This window comes from Phaethon aethereus (assembly GCF_964289735.1).
Source record: "Phaethon aethereus genome assembly, chromosome: 13".
Lineage (NCBI taxonomy): Eukaryota > Metazoa > Chordata > Aves > Phaethontiformes > Phaethontidae > Phaethon > Phaethon aethereus.
The window spans coordinates 8,364,989-8,378,285 of NC_138589.1; the positions used below are offsets into that span (position 1 = coordinate 8,364,989).

Sequence of the window (13,297 nt, forward strand, 5' to 3'; positions counted from 1 at the left end):
TCCAATATTAACAGTATCACTCTCTGCTCGCAACTTTGAAAACTGTGGTACAAAGCTGACATGATACTCAGCTTTTCTATTGTACCTGAAGTTGTAATTATTAGAATTTTTTATCTTTTTTTTTTCCTTACCAAACTTGATTAACTTAAGATATACCAGAACCTTTTTCAGGAAGATTAATGCTACAGAAATATACAAATGCTTTTTTGTCTGACACATAAAAGTAATTAACTGCTCTTTTCTTCATTACTTTAGATACGTGCTAGCACAGATTGTAAGTAATAACATCTTCACTTTTCTGTGTAGATATTCCTAACACTTTTTAAGTTCACATTCTTAGGCGTACAACTGAGCTACACAAGCTATTCAGTATACAGATACTACTTTAAGCCAGACAGACTGTAAGACTTCAGCAATATATGAATGACATTTTTGTGATCAGACAACGAGACAAACATTTGTAAGACAGAACTAAGTACACAGCGTTTACACAATGGCTACTTGTCCCAAAATGTCTGTGCAAGAGACAATCAATAATAGAAGGGTTCACCTTTTGTACTCTTGTTCCATGGCAATTCTACCATCAGTTCCAAGTAATTTCTTGTCAAAGCATATTCTGGCATTGACTGAGGCATCTTCTTTAATCTGGAAATACATGCACAGAATTCATAAGGCTAACGAGGAATTAGAAAGTAAGCAAAGTAGCAAAGTAAGACTCTTCTGTACCACAAGAGAGATATTTAACAAACTTGAGGTCATCATCATACCCTCTTACTCTCTGACAACCATAATACTGAAAAAGCAAGCCACTACTCCATCAATTAGCAGACTGTCTTTGCATAATAAGTTATTTACAGGTTACAAAGAGAAATGAAAAAGGAGTTGGTTCCCAATGCATGCACCACTATGTAAGTGTCCTCAGTGAAGAAGAGGTTAACCATCGTATCAACATGGATAGCACAGTTATCCCCTCACCAAAGAAAAACACAGGAAAAAAGACTCAAAACTCAGTCAGTTTATTCATTAATTATTAACAACTGCAATGTTAGGGGCTTTTTTTGTTTTGTTGTTTTGGGGTTTTTTTTGAGATCTTCATAACATAGAGGCTTAAAGATTATAGTTTAATGCTATATTACTGTATAAACCATATCTAGAAGACTCCGTATTTCTTTGTCATAACTTGTGATGTTCCAAAAAGATGAAATGATGAAATTTATAAGCAAAAAACAGCACTCTACTAAATTTTTAAAAATCATTTCCAAAACACAACCAACAGAAACATAAAAGAATCAGTAAGAAAAGGCTAATACAAGATTTGCTTAAAAAAATAAAATAAGAGAGAAAAAAAACACCACTTGAAAGTCTCCTACCTCTTTATTTCCTTAAGACAAACTTTAAGAGCTTGTTCTGACATACTGGATGTTCTAATCTTTTTTTCCAGCATGACAACATCATCATGATCTTCTTCTTCCTCTTCATCTTCTGTAGTGCTTGGAATATGATTCATTCTTCTATTAGGACGAATAGCTACAACCTACAAAATGAAAAACAGAGACAGAGAATAGTATCCAAGTTTTGTTTTTTAAATAAGGTGTGTACTTTGGCTTTGAATGGAAACCATGAGAAAAACATGCAAGTGCTGGGAGAGTATCCTTCACAGAAAAATTCAGAAGATTTTACTCCAATAAATAACTTCATAAAGTATTACTTGTACTACTTTAAAAAGTTACGGTTCTTATTTTACTGTATGTATTTCCTAAGTGCGTTTATCATCTACCCTTAAACAGCAGACAACAGAGGACAAGAACAAAACTGAAAAGAGTTATTTGTGATTTTTTGGGCATCGCAGCCCGCCATATTAAGCAGAATAAGGCTAATGCTTACAAAACAGATAAGCCTTCTCTCTTACCTTTTTTCATTCCTTGTACCTTCTCAGTTACTTCCTGTTTACTAAACCGCATAAGTATAGTTAGATGCAGCAAAAGTCTAAGCGGCCCTAGTTTAGAAAACTACTTTTTACAACACACAAGGTGTATTTCAAAGGCTATCATCCACCTTCAATGCTACTAGTGAAAGGTACACCTTGTCACTGCACAGGCTAAAACTCAGTGTGTGCATACCATGCAAGTAAACCGGGCATCAAATGACTCTTAAAGGAACCTGAACTTTTATTCAATGTCTGAAAGTGCTCAGATTATTTAAAAAAAAAAAAAAAAAAAAAAAAAGCTTAGCAGTTTTAAATGAATACTTTCTTTTTTAGGTATCTAAACAGCTGAAGTTGCCAGCTGGGTATTCTCTGCAGCTCCAGACTGACCATGAAATGTTATGGCTATAGATTAAACTTCGCACAGATTAAAATCATGCATGTTCATTAGCGTGTTTAAAAGTGCATCTTTATACTATTTAGGATGTCTAAGTATCCCACGTTTAAAGGTCCATACCCTTTTATCATCATCCTGTTTGGGCTTTCTTGTTTTCTGAAGCAGCTTCAGGCCTTCAATCTGTCTAACAAGCAATGGTATAGTCATCTTGAACCGTTCTTCCAGGCTCACAGCATCTAAAATCTAAGAGCAAGGAGATATAAAGAGTTATAAGTTACAAGTTCACGCTGATGGATTATTAGTGCTGGGGAGGGGAACATGGAGGGTACTGTTACTATCTTTTGACTACAGTTATAGAATAGATGGTTTAGGAAAGAAGGTAGCAACAAAAGCAATGAGAATACAGCACACAAAAACCTAGCCTCAAGGGTCTGGATGCCAAAACTGCAAAGCACTCCAAAATAGAAAAAAAGTCTTTTAACCTGTCTGGTTTTAAAGTGTCTTATTATTTCAGTCACATTTTCTGTGGCAAACATCTATCAGCATTCTGTATTTCAATTACCAATTCAATTTCAATTCAATTCAATATAATTCTGTATTTCAATTACCTCTAAGAAAGTTATAGCAAGATCTCCTTGGTTAACCCAGGGAAAAAAAATCACCTTATCCATTGGGTTGGTTTTTTTTTTTTGAAGGTTGAACATACAGTACTGGCAGTGACAAAAGAAAAGGAACAACAAAATTTCTGAACATAGCAAGCAAATATAGAGATCAGACTAGTAAGCATCACATTATATGCACCAATTTTGCATAAAGTTATTTTGACATATGATGCAAATTTAATCTGTGTCTCAGTGTTTAAAAAACCCCACATTTCAAGGTGTTTTTAAAAAGATTTAGAAGAAAAGATTTCTAAGCTTTTAAGTATTAAGAGACGTATAATGATCTGCCAACTGTGATAAGTAAGCAAGATTTCAACACGATTTGAAGGATGATTTATCATCTTACCATGCTGTATTTCTTATTGTCTAATAAAATGAATGGTTTCCAATGCTAACTAGATGCATTTACCTATCAGGTGAGTTCTGACATATAGATACATAAACACTTTGAACAATAGCATAAAAACTTTTTACAAGTATTCATGCTCAGTTGTAACTCAAATATCTTCTGGCACAACATTATCATTGTACAGTGTTAAAGTGTAAGCAATTTCAAAGTTACCTAAAAGTGATTAACTGTAAAAAAACAGCAGACATCTAACTCCCCTGAAAAAAGTTTAAGAACGTAATACCTGAAGCTTCTCTTGGTTGGATGTACGGATGATAGAAGTCAGTATATCTGGCAAAGCTTCTCTAGGAAGATTGTCCAAAAGACGTCTCAGTTTTGCGACTGCAGGAACAGACATATCCAGCATCTCAACCAACTGTAAGGAACACACAACAAACAATATTAATGGTTGCTGTATTTCTTTTTAAATTATTTAAGTGAGTATCTGACCAAAAAAGGATTGCATCTTTTAGCATGAAATGTGTCTAAATACTTTGCCAAACAGCTACTGAAAGAAAGAAACAGTTCACAGAAGAGGCACTAACTCAGCGCAGGGCAATCAAGACTTTGAGCTTTCTGCTTTCAAGAAGTTCAAAAATATCGTTTACAGCACTTTTTTCAATGCCTACATCTCTTATTTCCCCCACACACCCTGATTAAAAACTTTCCTAGTTATCTTGACACTATGGTGACTTTTTTTCCAATACATCCTTTAGGCTCAAATTCATTATACCTGGGGACATCTGTTTATAATTAAGGCTCTAGAGGGGTTTATTCCCTTTAATAATAAAAAAAAACACCAAACCACCCCCACAAAAAAATACATTGTATACATTTTTTTTTATATATATAAATAATTTCCCAGGAAAAAAAAGATCAAAAGTATTCCTTTTACTAGAGTGTATTTATAATATTATTATGTATGAAATCATACCAACTTATCATAGCACTAACGTACAAGACTCATCCTGCAATGAGCTGTATACACCCTAGAACTCGACAGAAACCTTAAGCTTTAACAAAAGTATTTTTTTGTAGTAGAACTACTGAAACTCTGCTAGTCACTGAAAAACGTCAGAACTATAGAAAGAGAAGGACAGATAGGAAACAAACAAAAAACCCCCAGATATACACATAAATACATTGATAAATGATACATAGGATTAAAACAATTTACCTGCACTGCATACTTGTAGAATTGTTCTGACAACTCTCCAAGTTCCTCCTCAGATTTATGCTGATTAGTAAACTGCTCAAGTCGATCTAACTGTTCAACTTCAGCAACAGGATACGGCTTCTCCTTCAGCAGCTGCAGGATCTGGAATCGGCAGAGGCCCGTAACCAGCAGCGTATAATGTGGCTTGGGCCAGTTGCTACCAACCACCTGAACTGCCAAGGCAGCAGTGCCAATCCTAAAAACAGATCAAATCTTTGTATTATTTGCCACCGTCCACCGAACGTTTTGTGGGCCCCTTATCAAGAAGCAATAGAGCTACAGGTTGCAAGAACCCTCTAGGTCATAGTTCCTTATCATGAAAGGCAACCAAATTATACAATTTCCTTGGTAACACAGACTACAAAATCAAACCCTAAAAACTGAAAATGAGTAAGCTAACTGAAAAACTTAGATAATATAATACAGTCATCCGACTTAGAAACACATGCAATTTTCTCATAAATAATTTAACGGACCTTGCTGTGGACAGGAACACTGACATTTCTGTTTACATTATACACATTGGAAAATTAAGTGTTTGTAATTTGCAGTTCCTCTGTGAAATTATCAGCCTCCTTCTGAGCAAACATTTTACATCACATGTACCTGTTTAAGCAGGTTTAAAACAGAAGTTCTTTTCTGGCCAAATCTTACTAAGTTCACTGATGTGATAAAGTTTTGAGAGTAAGGGCGACAGCATGTAGTTTTACTCATGCTTTATCCCACAGAAATACAAGCCCCTTCCATTTTATGTGAACTAGGTCACTATCCATGCGACTTATTAGGCGAAAAATGTTATCGTTAACAACTGCGACAGCCTTAATACTCCTGGCCTGAATTCTTTGATCGTATTTTCCTCTTCCACCTTGGTCTCCTCTTTCAAACTTTTCTTCCAGATGTCGGTCGGACAGCCCCCGACACCATGACACACACCCCCGCCCAAAGCACGCTCGTCTGGTGCAGCAAGAAAAGTTTCTCCGAAGAGAGAAGCGCTTCCCACACGCGGCGGAGCAGAGACCACTCGCCCCGCGGGCAGGCCCGCCCCCGCCAGCCCAGCGCGCCCGCGGAGGGGACAACATGGCGAGCCGGGCTCGGGGCGGCCCCCTCCCGGCCGGGCAGGCAGGGGCAGGCTCCGCGCGCCAGGGCCGCGCGGGAGAGCCGGACCAGGCGGCACCTGTGCAGGGAGGGCAGGTCGTCGCAGTCGGAGGTGGGGTCGCTGGTGTTGGGGATGACGCCGATGATGGTGCTTCTCAGCGAAGTGCCCTTCAGGAGCCGGCTGCGCACGAGCTGCATGTTGCGCGGCGAGTCCACGCTCGTCCGCATGGTCGAGCCGGGCAGCAGGACGCCCTCATGGGTGAGCAGCAGCGGCAGGCGGCTGGGGATCTGGATAGCGCTGCCCGCCGCCATGGCCGTCTGCTCCCCTCCCCCGCGCGCCTCCCACTCACCGGCGCGACCGGGCAGCCCCGGCGCTCGGCTCCGCCCCGCTACGGGCGCCCGCAAGGGACAGTTCGCGTCGCGGCCCGCACTTGCCTCTTGCCGGGCCGCGGGGCGGGAGGGGACAGGCCTCCGAGGGCGCGCGGCCCCGGCCTGGCCTTCGCCGAGGGTGACCGGCCCCCGCCCCCGCCTTGCGGGGGGCCTCCGCCTGCGTGGCTCTCAGGGTCCGAGCCTCGGACAGAAAAGTAACTGCGAGCCTACTTTTAATCTTTCACTCTTCTGTTTGGTTTTTCGGGTTTTTTGTTTGTTTGTTTGTCTCTTTTAAAAGACAAACGCCCGCTGCGGGTCGCGGCCCGAGGCGCGCGCTGGGCCCCGGTTCCCCCGACTGCCGCCACGGCTGCCTCAACCAGCAGAGGTCAGGCCGGCACCGGGAGCCGGCCTTCACCGCCCCAGCAAAGGCTGCAGGCCCACACCCGAGAAGGAGCGTGTTAACAGCGCTGTCGGCTGTTACATGGGAGGGTTACTAAGTGAAACCCATTTTTTGTTTGTTTTTACAAAATTCTGCTCTCCTGCAGCTGTGCTCATGGCCAAAGGGTTCAGGACCCCGTTTCTGCAAGCACAGGCTGGTGCAGGTGCTCTTCAAAGCGCTCCGGGCAGCCTTACAGCGAAGGGAGGAAACGCGGGATACAACGCCTCGTCTGCAGGGCGGGGGCCCAAGGTCTGAGCCTGCCCCAAGGGCGGGGGAGCAGGGAAAAGCAGAGCACCCACTGCTGCTGCCCCGGCCCAAGCCAGGCAATCTACCTGGGGAGACGGACCCTGGGGCCTCGCACATGCTGTAGGAACCTGACTGCAATATAGTTACTTTCAGCAGCCCTGGAGGTATCAGCCAAGTCACAGATCACTGGGACCAGTAGCATTCCTTTGCCCGGTCCTGCAAAAGCCTGCCCAGGTGAAATGGCAGACCCTAGGAGGAGTTCAGATGAACAAGTGGGTTGTAGAAGCTTTCCTTTCTCCCCACCTGGCAAAAGAAGTGCAATATCAAAATTGCATAATGTAATGAACTACATTAGCCAATCCCTTGTTAATCACTGACTTGCACGACACATTTTGAACAAAGGTAATCCTGTACAGAGGGGAAATGTCAGCAGCAACAAACCAACAATTTGAAATGCACAAGTATAGCTACAGTGAAAAACCTGCTTAATCATGCAGTTTATTAATACCTTAATCTGTTGGCTTACTGGAAAATGCAAGGTAACGGGATATATGGAAATCCTAACAATATATTTAAATGCAAGAAGTTATTACAGCTGAGAAAAATATCTTCTAAAGCAGCTACCTCACATACCTTAGAAAGAAGCTGGAATTTAATATACTGTTCAACATGACATTTAGAAAACATTAATACAAAAGGGCACATAATGCAGGAATATGGAAAGTGTTTTGTGAACTTCTTGATGTTAAATATAATTACTCTGTAAACATGTGTTCAACACTCACAAATGTTTAAGCGTCTCTAACTGTATTAGCATGGAACGTGAATACAAACCAAACCTAAAGGTTAAACGTTTGCTTATCACATTTACTGATGAATTTTCTCAGTCTGAGTCTTTTCATCAAAAAGAATCTACCAATCTCATCATGTTTATTCTCCAGGCTACCATTTTTTCCCTCCCTCAGAGATGACTAGTCCCTGTGGTCATTACAAATAGTTTCTTATTCATTCTGGAGCTGTATCAAAAAATCTCAATGATTGCTTTAAAATTCCTTTCAGTTTCTACTGAACAACTCATAATACCCAGGGCTATATTTTACTGCCTGTACTAAGTGTGCAATACAATAGGCTCACATCCTGATCACAATGTCTAGATAGTATTTGATCCCCCAAATTGTTTTTTGCTTAAATACAACCAGATCACATTTGAGCAACAGCCTTTCAGAACTTTTTTTCTGCACTAGCTGAACATTTCTTGATACATGGAGAAAGATGTAGCATTAAGTATTAAGAGAATTCCGTGCCTCCAACTCAGAGGATTTAAGATCAGAAGGGACAATTGCCACGTGGTCTGGCACCCTCTGACTCTCACCAGGAACTCCATCAAGTCCCTAATATCTGAGTTACACTGTATCTCTAAAAGGCATTCAGCCTTGATTTAAAGACTGACTTGTAACCGAGAATCTACCGCCTCTATGGGTATGTTTTTCAATACTTGATTACATGTTAAAAGTTGCACCTTGCTTGTAATCTCAGTTCCCAGAGACTGGCTTCTGTTGTATCTAATGGGTTACAGAGTTGCCTACTATGATAAAAATTGTTCCCCTGTGAACATGACCAATACCCCATGATCAAGTCACAGCTTAACTTTGAGCTTCTCTGTTACCTGCTACTGTGTGCGTAGCCTATAACTATTATTGCAGTACTGGTCTTGGAAATGTCATATAAAGGGGGTAATACCCTGTTTGTGTTTCCATTTAACATTCCCTTCCTATAAAATCAAGCCTGAAGCTTGTAGTCCTGGGTACTGTATTGGATCTGGCTGAGATGGAGGTAATTTTCCCCATAGCAGCCCTCACAGTGCTGTGCTGTGTACTGGTAGCTAGAAGGGTGTTGGTAACGCACCAGTGCGTTGGCTACGGCTGGGCAGCGCTCGCACAGCATCAAGGCTGTCTCTCCAACATTCCCCCCTCACCAGTAGGTTGCGGGTGGGCAAGATCTTGGGAGGGGACATGGCCAGGAGAGCTCACCCAAACTGGCCAAAGGGATATTCCATACCATATGAGCTCAGCTCAGCAATAAAAGCTGAGAGAAAGGAGGCAGTGTGGGGGACATTTGTTACTACAACGTCTGTCTTCCAGAGCAACTGCTAAAGGTACTGAAGCCCTGCTTGTTGGGAAGTGGCTGGACACCACCTGCTGCTGGGAAGTAGAAAATAACTCTTTTGTTTTCCTTTGCTTCCATGCGCAGTTTTTGCTTTTATTGAACTGCCTTTATCTTGACCCACATGTTTTTTCCATCTTATTTTCTCTCCCCCGCCATCCTGCTGAGGAGGGGAGTGATAGAGCAGTTTGGTTGCACCCGCCATCCAGCCAAGGCCAACCCACCACAAGCACCACTTCACACAGCTGAAATACTAATACTTTGGTATGGACACAGCACAAATGCTGAGATGGGTATCAGTGCAGCATGGTAAGAGGCAGTGAACACTATACCAGATGGTATAGTGCACCTATGATTCCCACCTAGTAAATCTGTGCCCAGCAGAGTCTCCTGCTTCCACTCTCTGAAGCTGGACTGACACAACAACTGGACCTCATAGTATTTTCATTGACTAAAACAGATGGGCACTGTTTCAGATCCCAGTGCAGCAAGGTACAAAACCACCTCCCTCACAAGCGAACAAGTAGTCCCATTCATTTCATGTCCTTCAAGGACTGAAAGGATAGCAATGGTCTTCCTGAGCTTGTTGACAAGATCATGCTAATCATTTTGCAATAATGATCTTCTGCAAGACAGATTTACTCAAAAAAATGCAGTTCACAGATGTGTGTATTTTATACTCTTAAAACTCTCATAACTTTTTCCTCTCACCCCACCTCTGCTCTATTTCTTCCATTTACACAAATATGAAAGAATTCAGTATCTCCCAAAAACAAGACCAAGGTACCTCACAATGAAGACCTGAGATTAATATGTGTTGCTGAAGAACTATAGCCCAAGCATACAGTGTATCAGAACAACCATGAAGAAAAGCTCAGGATTCTTCATCCAGAATTCTCTACTTTAAATACATCTAATAATTTCCCTTGCATCATATATACACCTCTTTCTATATAGTGTTCCCAACTGTAGGCCTTAGGAATCGACACCATAGTGATTTTTGTACTGAAGAACAAGATGATAGATAAATAGAAATTTTAGCCTCTCACAATTCTTGCTGTTAACTTTTAAAAACACTAGTCTGACTTTCATACAAATGAAGACATTTTAGTTCACATTAATGCTGTAGCTGGGAATGGCATAAAATGATTATCTAAATGAACCTAACTCGACCTAACCTTTAAACTAATTACAGAAACAAATGACAGCACAACTGTATATAAAAGCATTTGCCTCAAGATTTATGGCCAATGGAAAAAAACATTTTAATAGATTAAGTTAACTACTTGAAACTTGCATGATATTTTACATTTTACACCATATAGTCATGATTTGTACTGTAAATGAAAACATATTTAAACTGAAATACTGAATATTTTGAAATAAATATAGTGCGCAGAAAATCCAAAAGGAAAATTCAAACTTGAAAAAGTGGTATCAAAATTCAGCTTCTCTTCTCCAGGACCATCATTCTTTAAGTTTTAATAGGCATACTAAATGCTAGATGCTTATGCCCTCCTACCAAGTACTCCTGGATTCCTCTCTCAGTCCTTATCTAGGTTGTTTGATACCAAACAGCCAAGCAGTAAACAGCACATGAGAGGGCAGCTTGACCGCAGTGCCAAGCAGGCTAATTCAGTAGCTGGTTGATGTGAAATAGAACCAATAAGGGCTCAGTTCTCCCTACTTTTTCCCAGTAAGAGAGTCAACAGGATCTCCCTCTGCTGTCTGACCACTGCTCCTGCCTATATTCATAGCAGTGTAATGCCTCTTCAACACTGTTAAGTGTTGTAGAAGAGCTTCAAAATTTATTATGACATGAGAGTTGTGAAGATCTGACAGATAACATAACTAGTTTTCCTTCAAAAAAAAACTGATAGCTTCTTTCTTCTTATTAATCTACTTTATAATTTTGGAAATCTGCATTGTAAAGTACTGAAAAATTTCAGTCGAAACAGATCATATACTTGCTGCACCTATTTTCATTTGCAGTACATTCCTATTATTTTGCACCCACTATTATTGTTTGGAAATAATATTATCATTACCTTAAAGTGAAAGTAATTTAATACAAAGACAGAAGAGACAATTATAGCAAATATTATTCCTACAGATTCACAGGAATTTTAAACTGTTTTGCATTTTGATTGCTTTAACCAAGACTGTGCATCTTTGATGTGCTACAGGTTTTAGAGTTGATACTTAACTAGCTCTCATCAATCCCAATCTGATAGATTTATTTTTACTTACTACAAGTCATTTATTACTAATAATTTTTTTTAGTTTTTCTATTCCAGATCATAGTTTTATGACCTTGAAGTTCCTCCAACACAAATGCTTTGACTCTGGCTACATAAAAAAAAAATGAAGGCTTTATTTACATGGAATTAGCCTTTCCTGGAGGCTCACGATCTGAGGGCAGACTGAAGTGATCCTGTTGTTTTTTTTTTAAATTGTAAAAGAGGGTCAAGTAATTTTTGCAACTGCCAAACTACATATACTGAAGAAACACTTCTTTCTTGGGGGATTGTAGTACAAGTTTCAAATCTATAAAAAGTTCTACAGAGGTTAATCCCAGCACCCATTTGAACCAGTTCGCAAAACTGAGTTGTAGAATGGTACAGCTTCATAGTGCCTACACAGTGGAGTATTCTGAATATTAAAAACACTATTCTACACCAAGCACATTCTCTTAAGCTTCCATGCAATATAAACTCCTAGCCTATTAATGTTTCATCTGCCTCTCTAAACTCAATTCTCTTAAGATGTGCATACACTTTTCATCTGCCCTCTCACTGTTTCAAGTCCTCACTCCACCTTCTGCAGCTATTTTATAAGACAAGACACTCAATCTGGCATCAGACTTTTCCTTTCTCATATGGGTTCTATTTTATACTTACAGATCGTTTGATGCAATGGTGTTCTTTAGGAACTGTTTCTCTCCAGTCTCTGTAAATGAAAGAGAAAAAGAAGTTTGCCCATTTTCTTTTCAAATTCTTTCTCTACTGTATGAAAATGTAAGAGCAGCCTCTCTTAACAAACACATCATCTGGTTCCAAAGCCAACAAAGCACTTATGCTTAAAGATGCTATGAAAAGATGCTTTGAATTGATTCAAGGTATACTTCTATACATCGGTTAACATGAGACATACAACAAAGAATATGCTAGACTGGTGTGTAATATAAAGGACTGACTTGTCAATATTTTGAAATACATCGGATGAAAAAATATACACTTTACAGTCTTCTGAGGTGAGAGATTATATGGAGGCATGGTCAATCCCTTGTGCACAAGACGGACTACATAAATTGTCTGTTCATTAGATTATTTTCCTCAATAGTATTTCCTTTTCCACAAGGTACTCTGCTGCTTCCTACCATCTTGGCATGCAGCACAAACATCTCAAAAAAACCTTTAAAATACCATAACTAGGAAGAAAGTTTATGCAAAGCTATTCAAAGAATATCGTAATATAACTGAACGTCATTTTAAAGTTCATTTATTTTAATGCCTACTTTTTCTACTCACTTTGAGGTTGCAGTAGAAATTTTAAAATCTGTTTTTTACCATAGGCTTTGTATTACATATGTTCAATCATTCTTTCTTCACACAAAAGAATCTCTGTTTTTTCACATCCAGCTTGATTAAAAAGCTACCAGTTGGTTATGCAAGTGCAGCACATGGAACACATGCCAAGAACTGCTGGCAGCACATTACTGACTAAAAGAGTGCGAGACCTTTCAGAAATTTCTAAAGCTGTGTGTAGGATTCTTTCATGGCAATCGTAAAATGCATTTTAGGAGTAACTGCTAACAGACCTCACAAGAAAACTGAATTTATAGTCAAAAGTCTGAGCAAGCTCCAAGAAAAGGGGTGGGGGGGAGGTACACAGAAAAATAAATTAAAATTTGAAACTTCACCTAGAATAGCATGGGGCAGAGAGAGTTCAGATTCAGTTCTTGCTTGCCTAGCCAGACAGGATTTTCACACCAGATGCACACCACAAAAATAACACGGATTCAGAGGAACTTCCGAAGGACAGGAAATATCCATGGGAAAGTAAAGAAATGCCATCAGTAGAGCTGTGCTGATTAACATTCAGATGAGGATAAAGCTGTAAGGAATTGAAAGAGAATCTCACTCAAACTCAGTTTTGCTGCACACAATGTCACACTACCTGGAATATGATTTTTTTTTTTTCCTCTTTTTAATCTGCATACTGCCAAATCAGCCTTTTAATGGGAACTGCTAGTAAGAGATAAAAATATGTAAAAAAATTCATTCACCTGAATGCAAGAGCTGAATGGGCCAGGTTTGAGGCTCATATATCTTTGGTACGGTTTTGTAAGGTTTGCCCTTTTTTTTTTTAACCCCATAAAGGGGAAAAAATTTGGCT

The 13,297-nt window shown here is 39.9% G+C and overlaps 1 protein-coding gene across 1 annotated transcript in view; it reads right to left on the reverse strand.

The window, feature by feature from the left end:
- Positions 1–5,994, reverse strand: part of LONP2 (lon peptidase 2, peroxisomal) — a gene marked incomplete at both ends in the record, with an annotated part of 44,838 nt that extends 38,844 nt beyond the window's left edge. The window contains 6 exons of the mRNA XM_082005883.1: positions 551–645; positions 1,371–1,534; positions 2,442–2,564; positions 3,616–3,747; positions 4,549–4,783; positions 5,762–5,994. Of these exons, the coding sequence (XP_081862009.1) occupies positions 551–645; positions 1,371–1,534; positions 2,442–2,564; positions 3,616–3,747; positions 4,549–4,783; positions 5,762–5,994 (982 nt within the window). The remainder of the gene's footprint in view (positions 1–550; positions 646–1,370; positions 1,535–2,441; positions 2,565–3,615; positions 3,748–4,548; positions 4,784–5,761) is intronic.
- Positions 5,995–13,297: the final 7,303 nt, after the last annotated feature.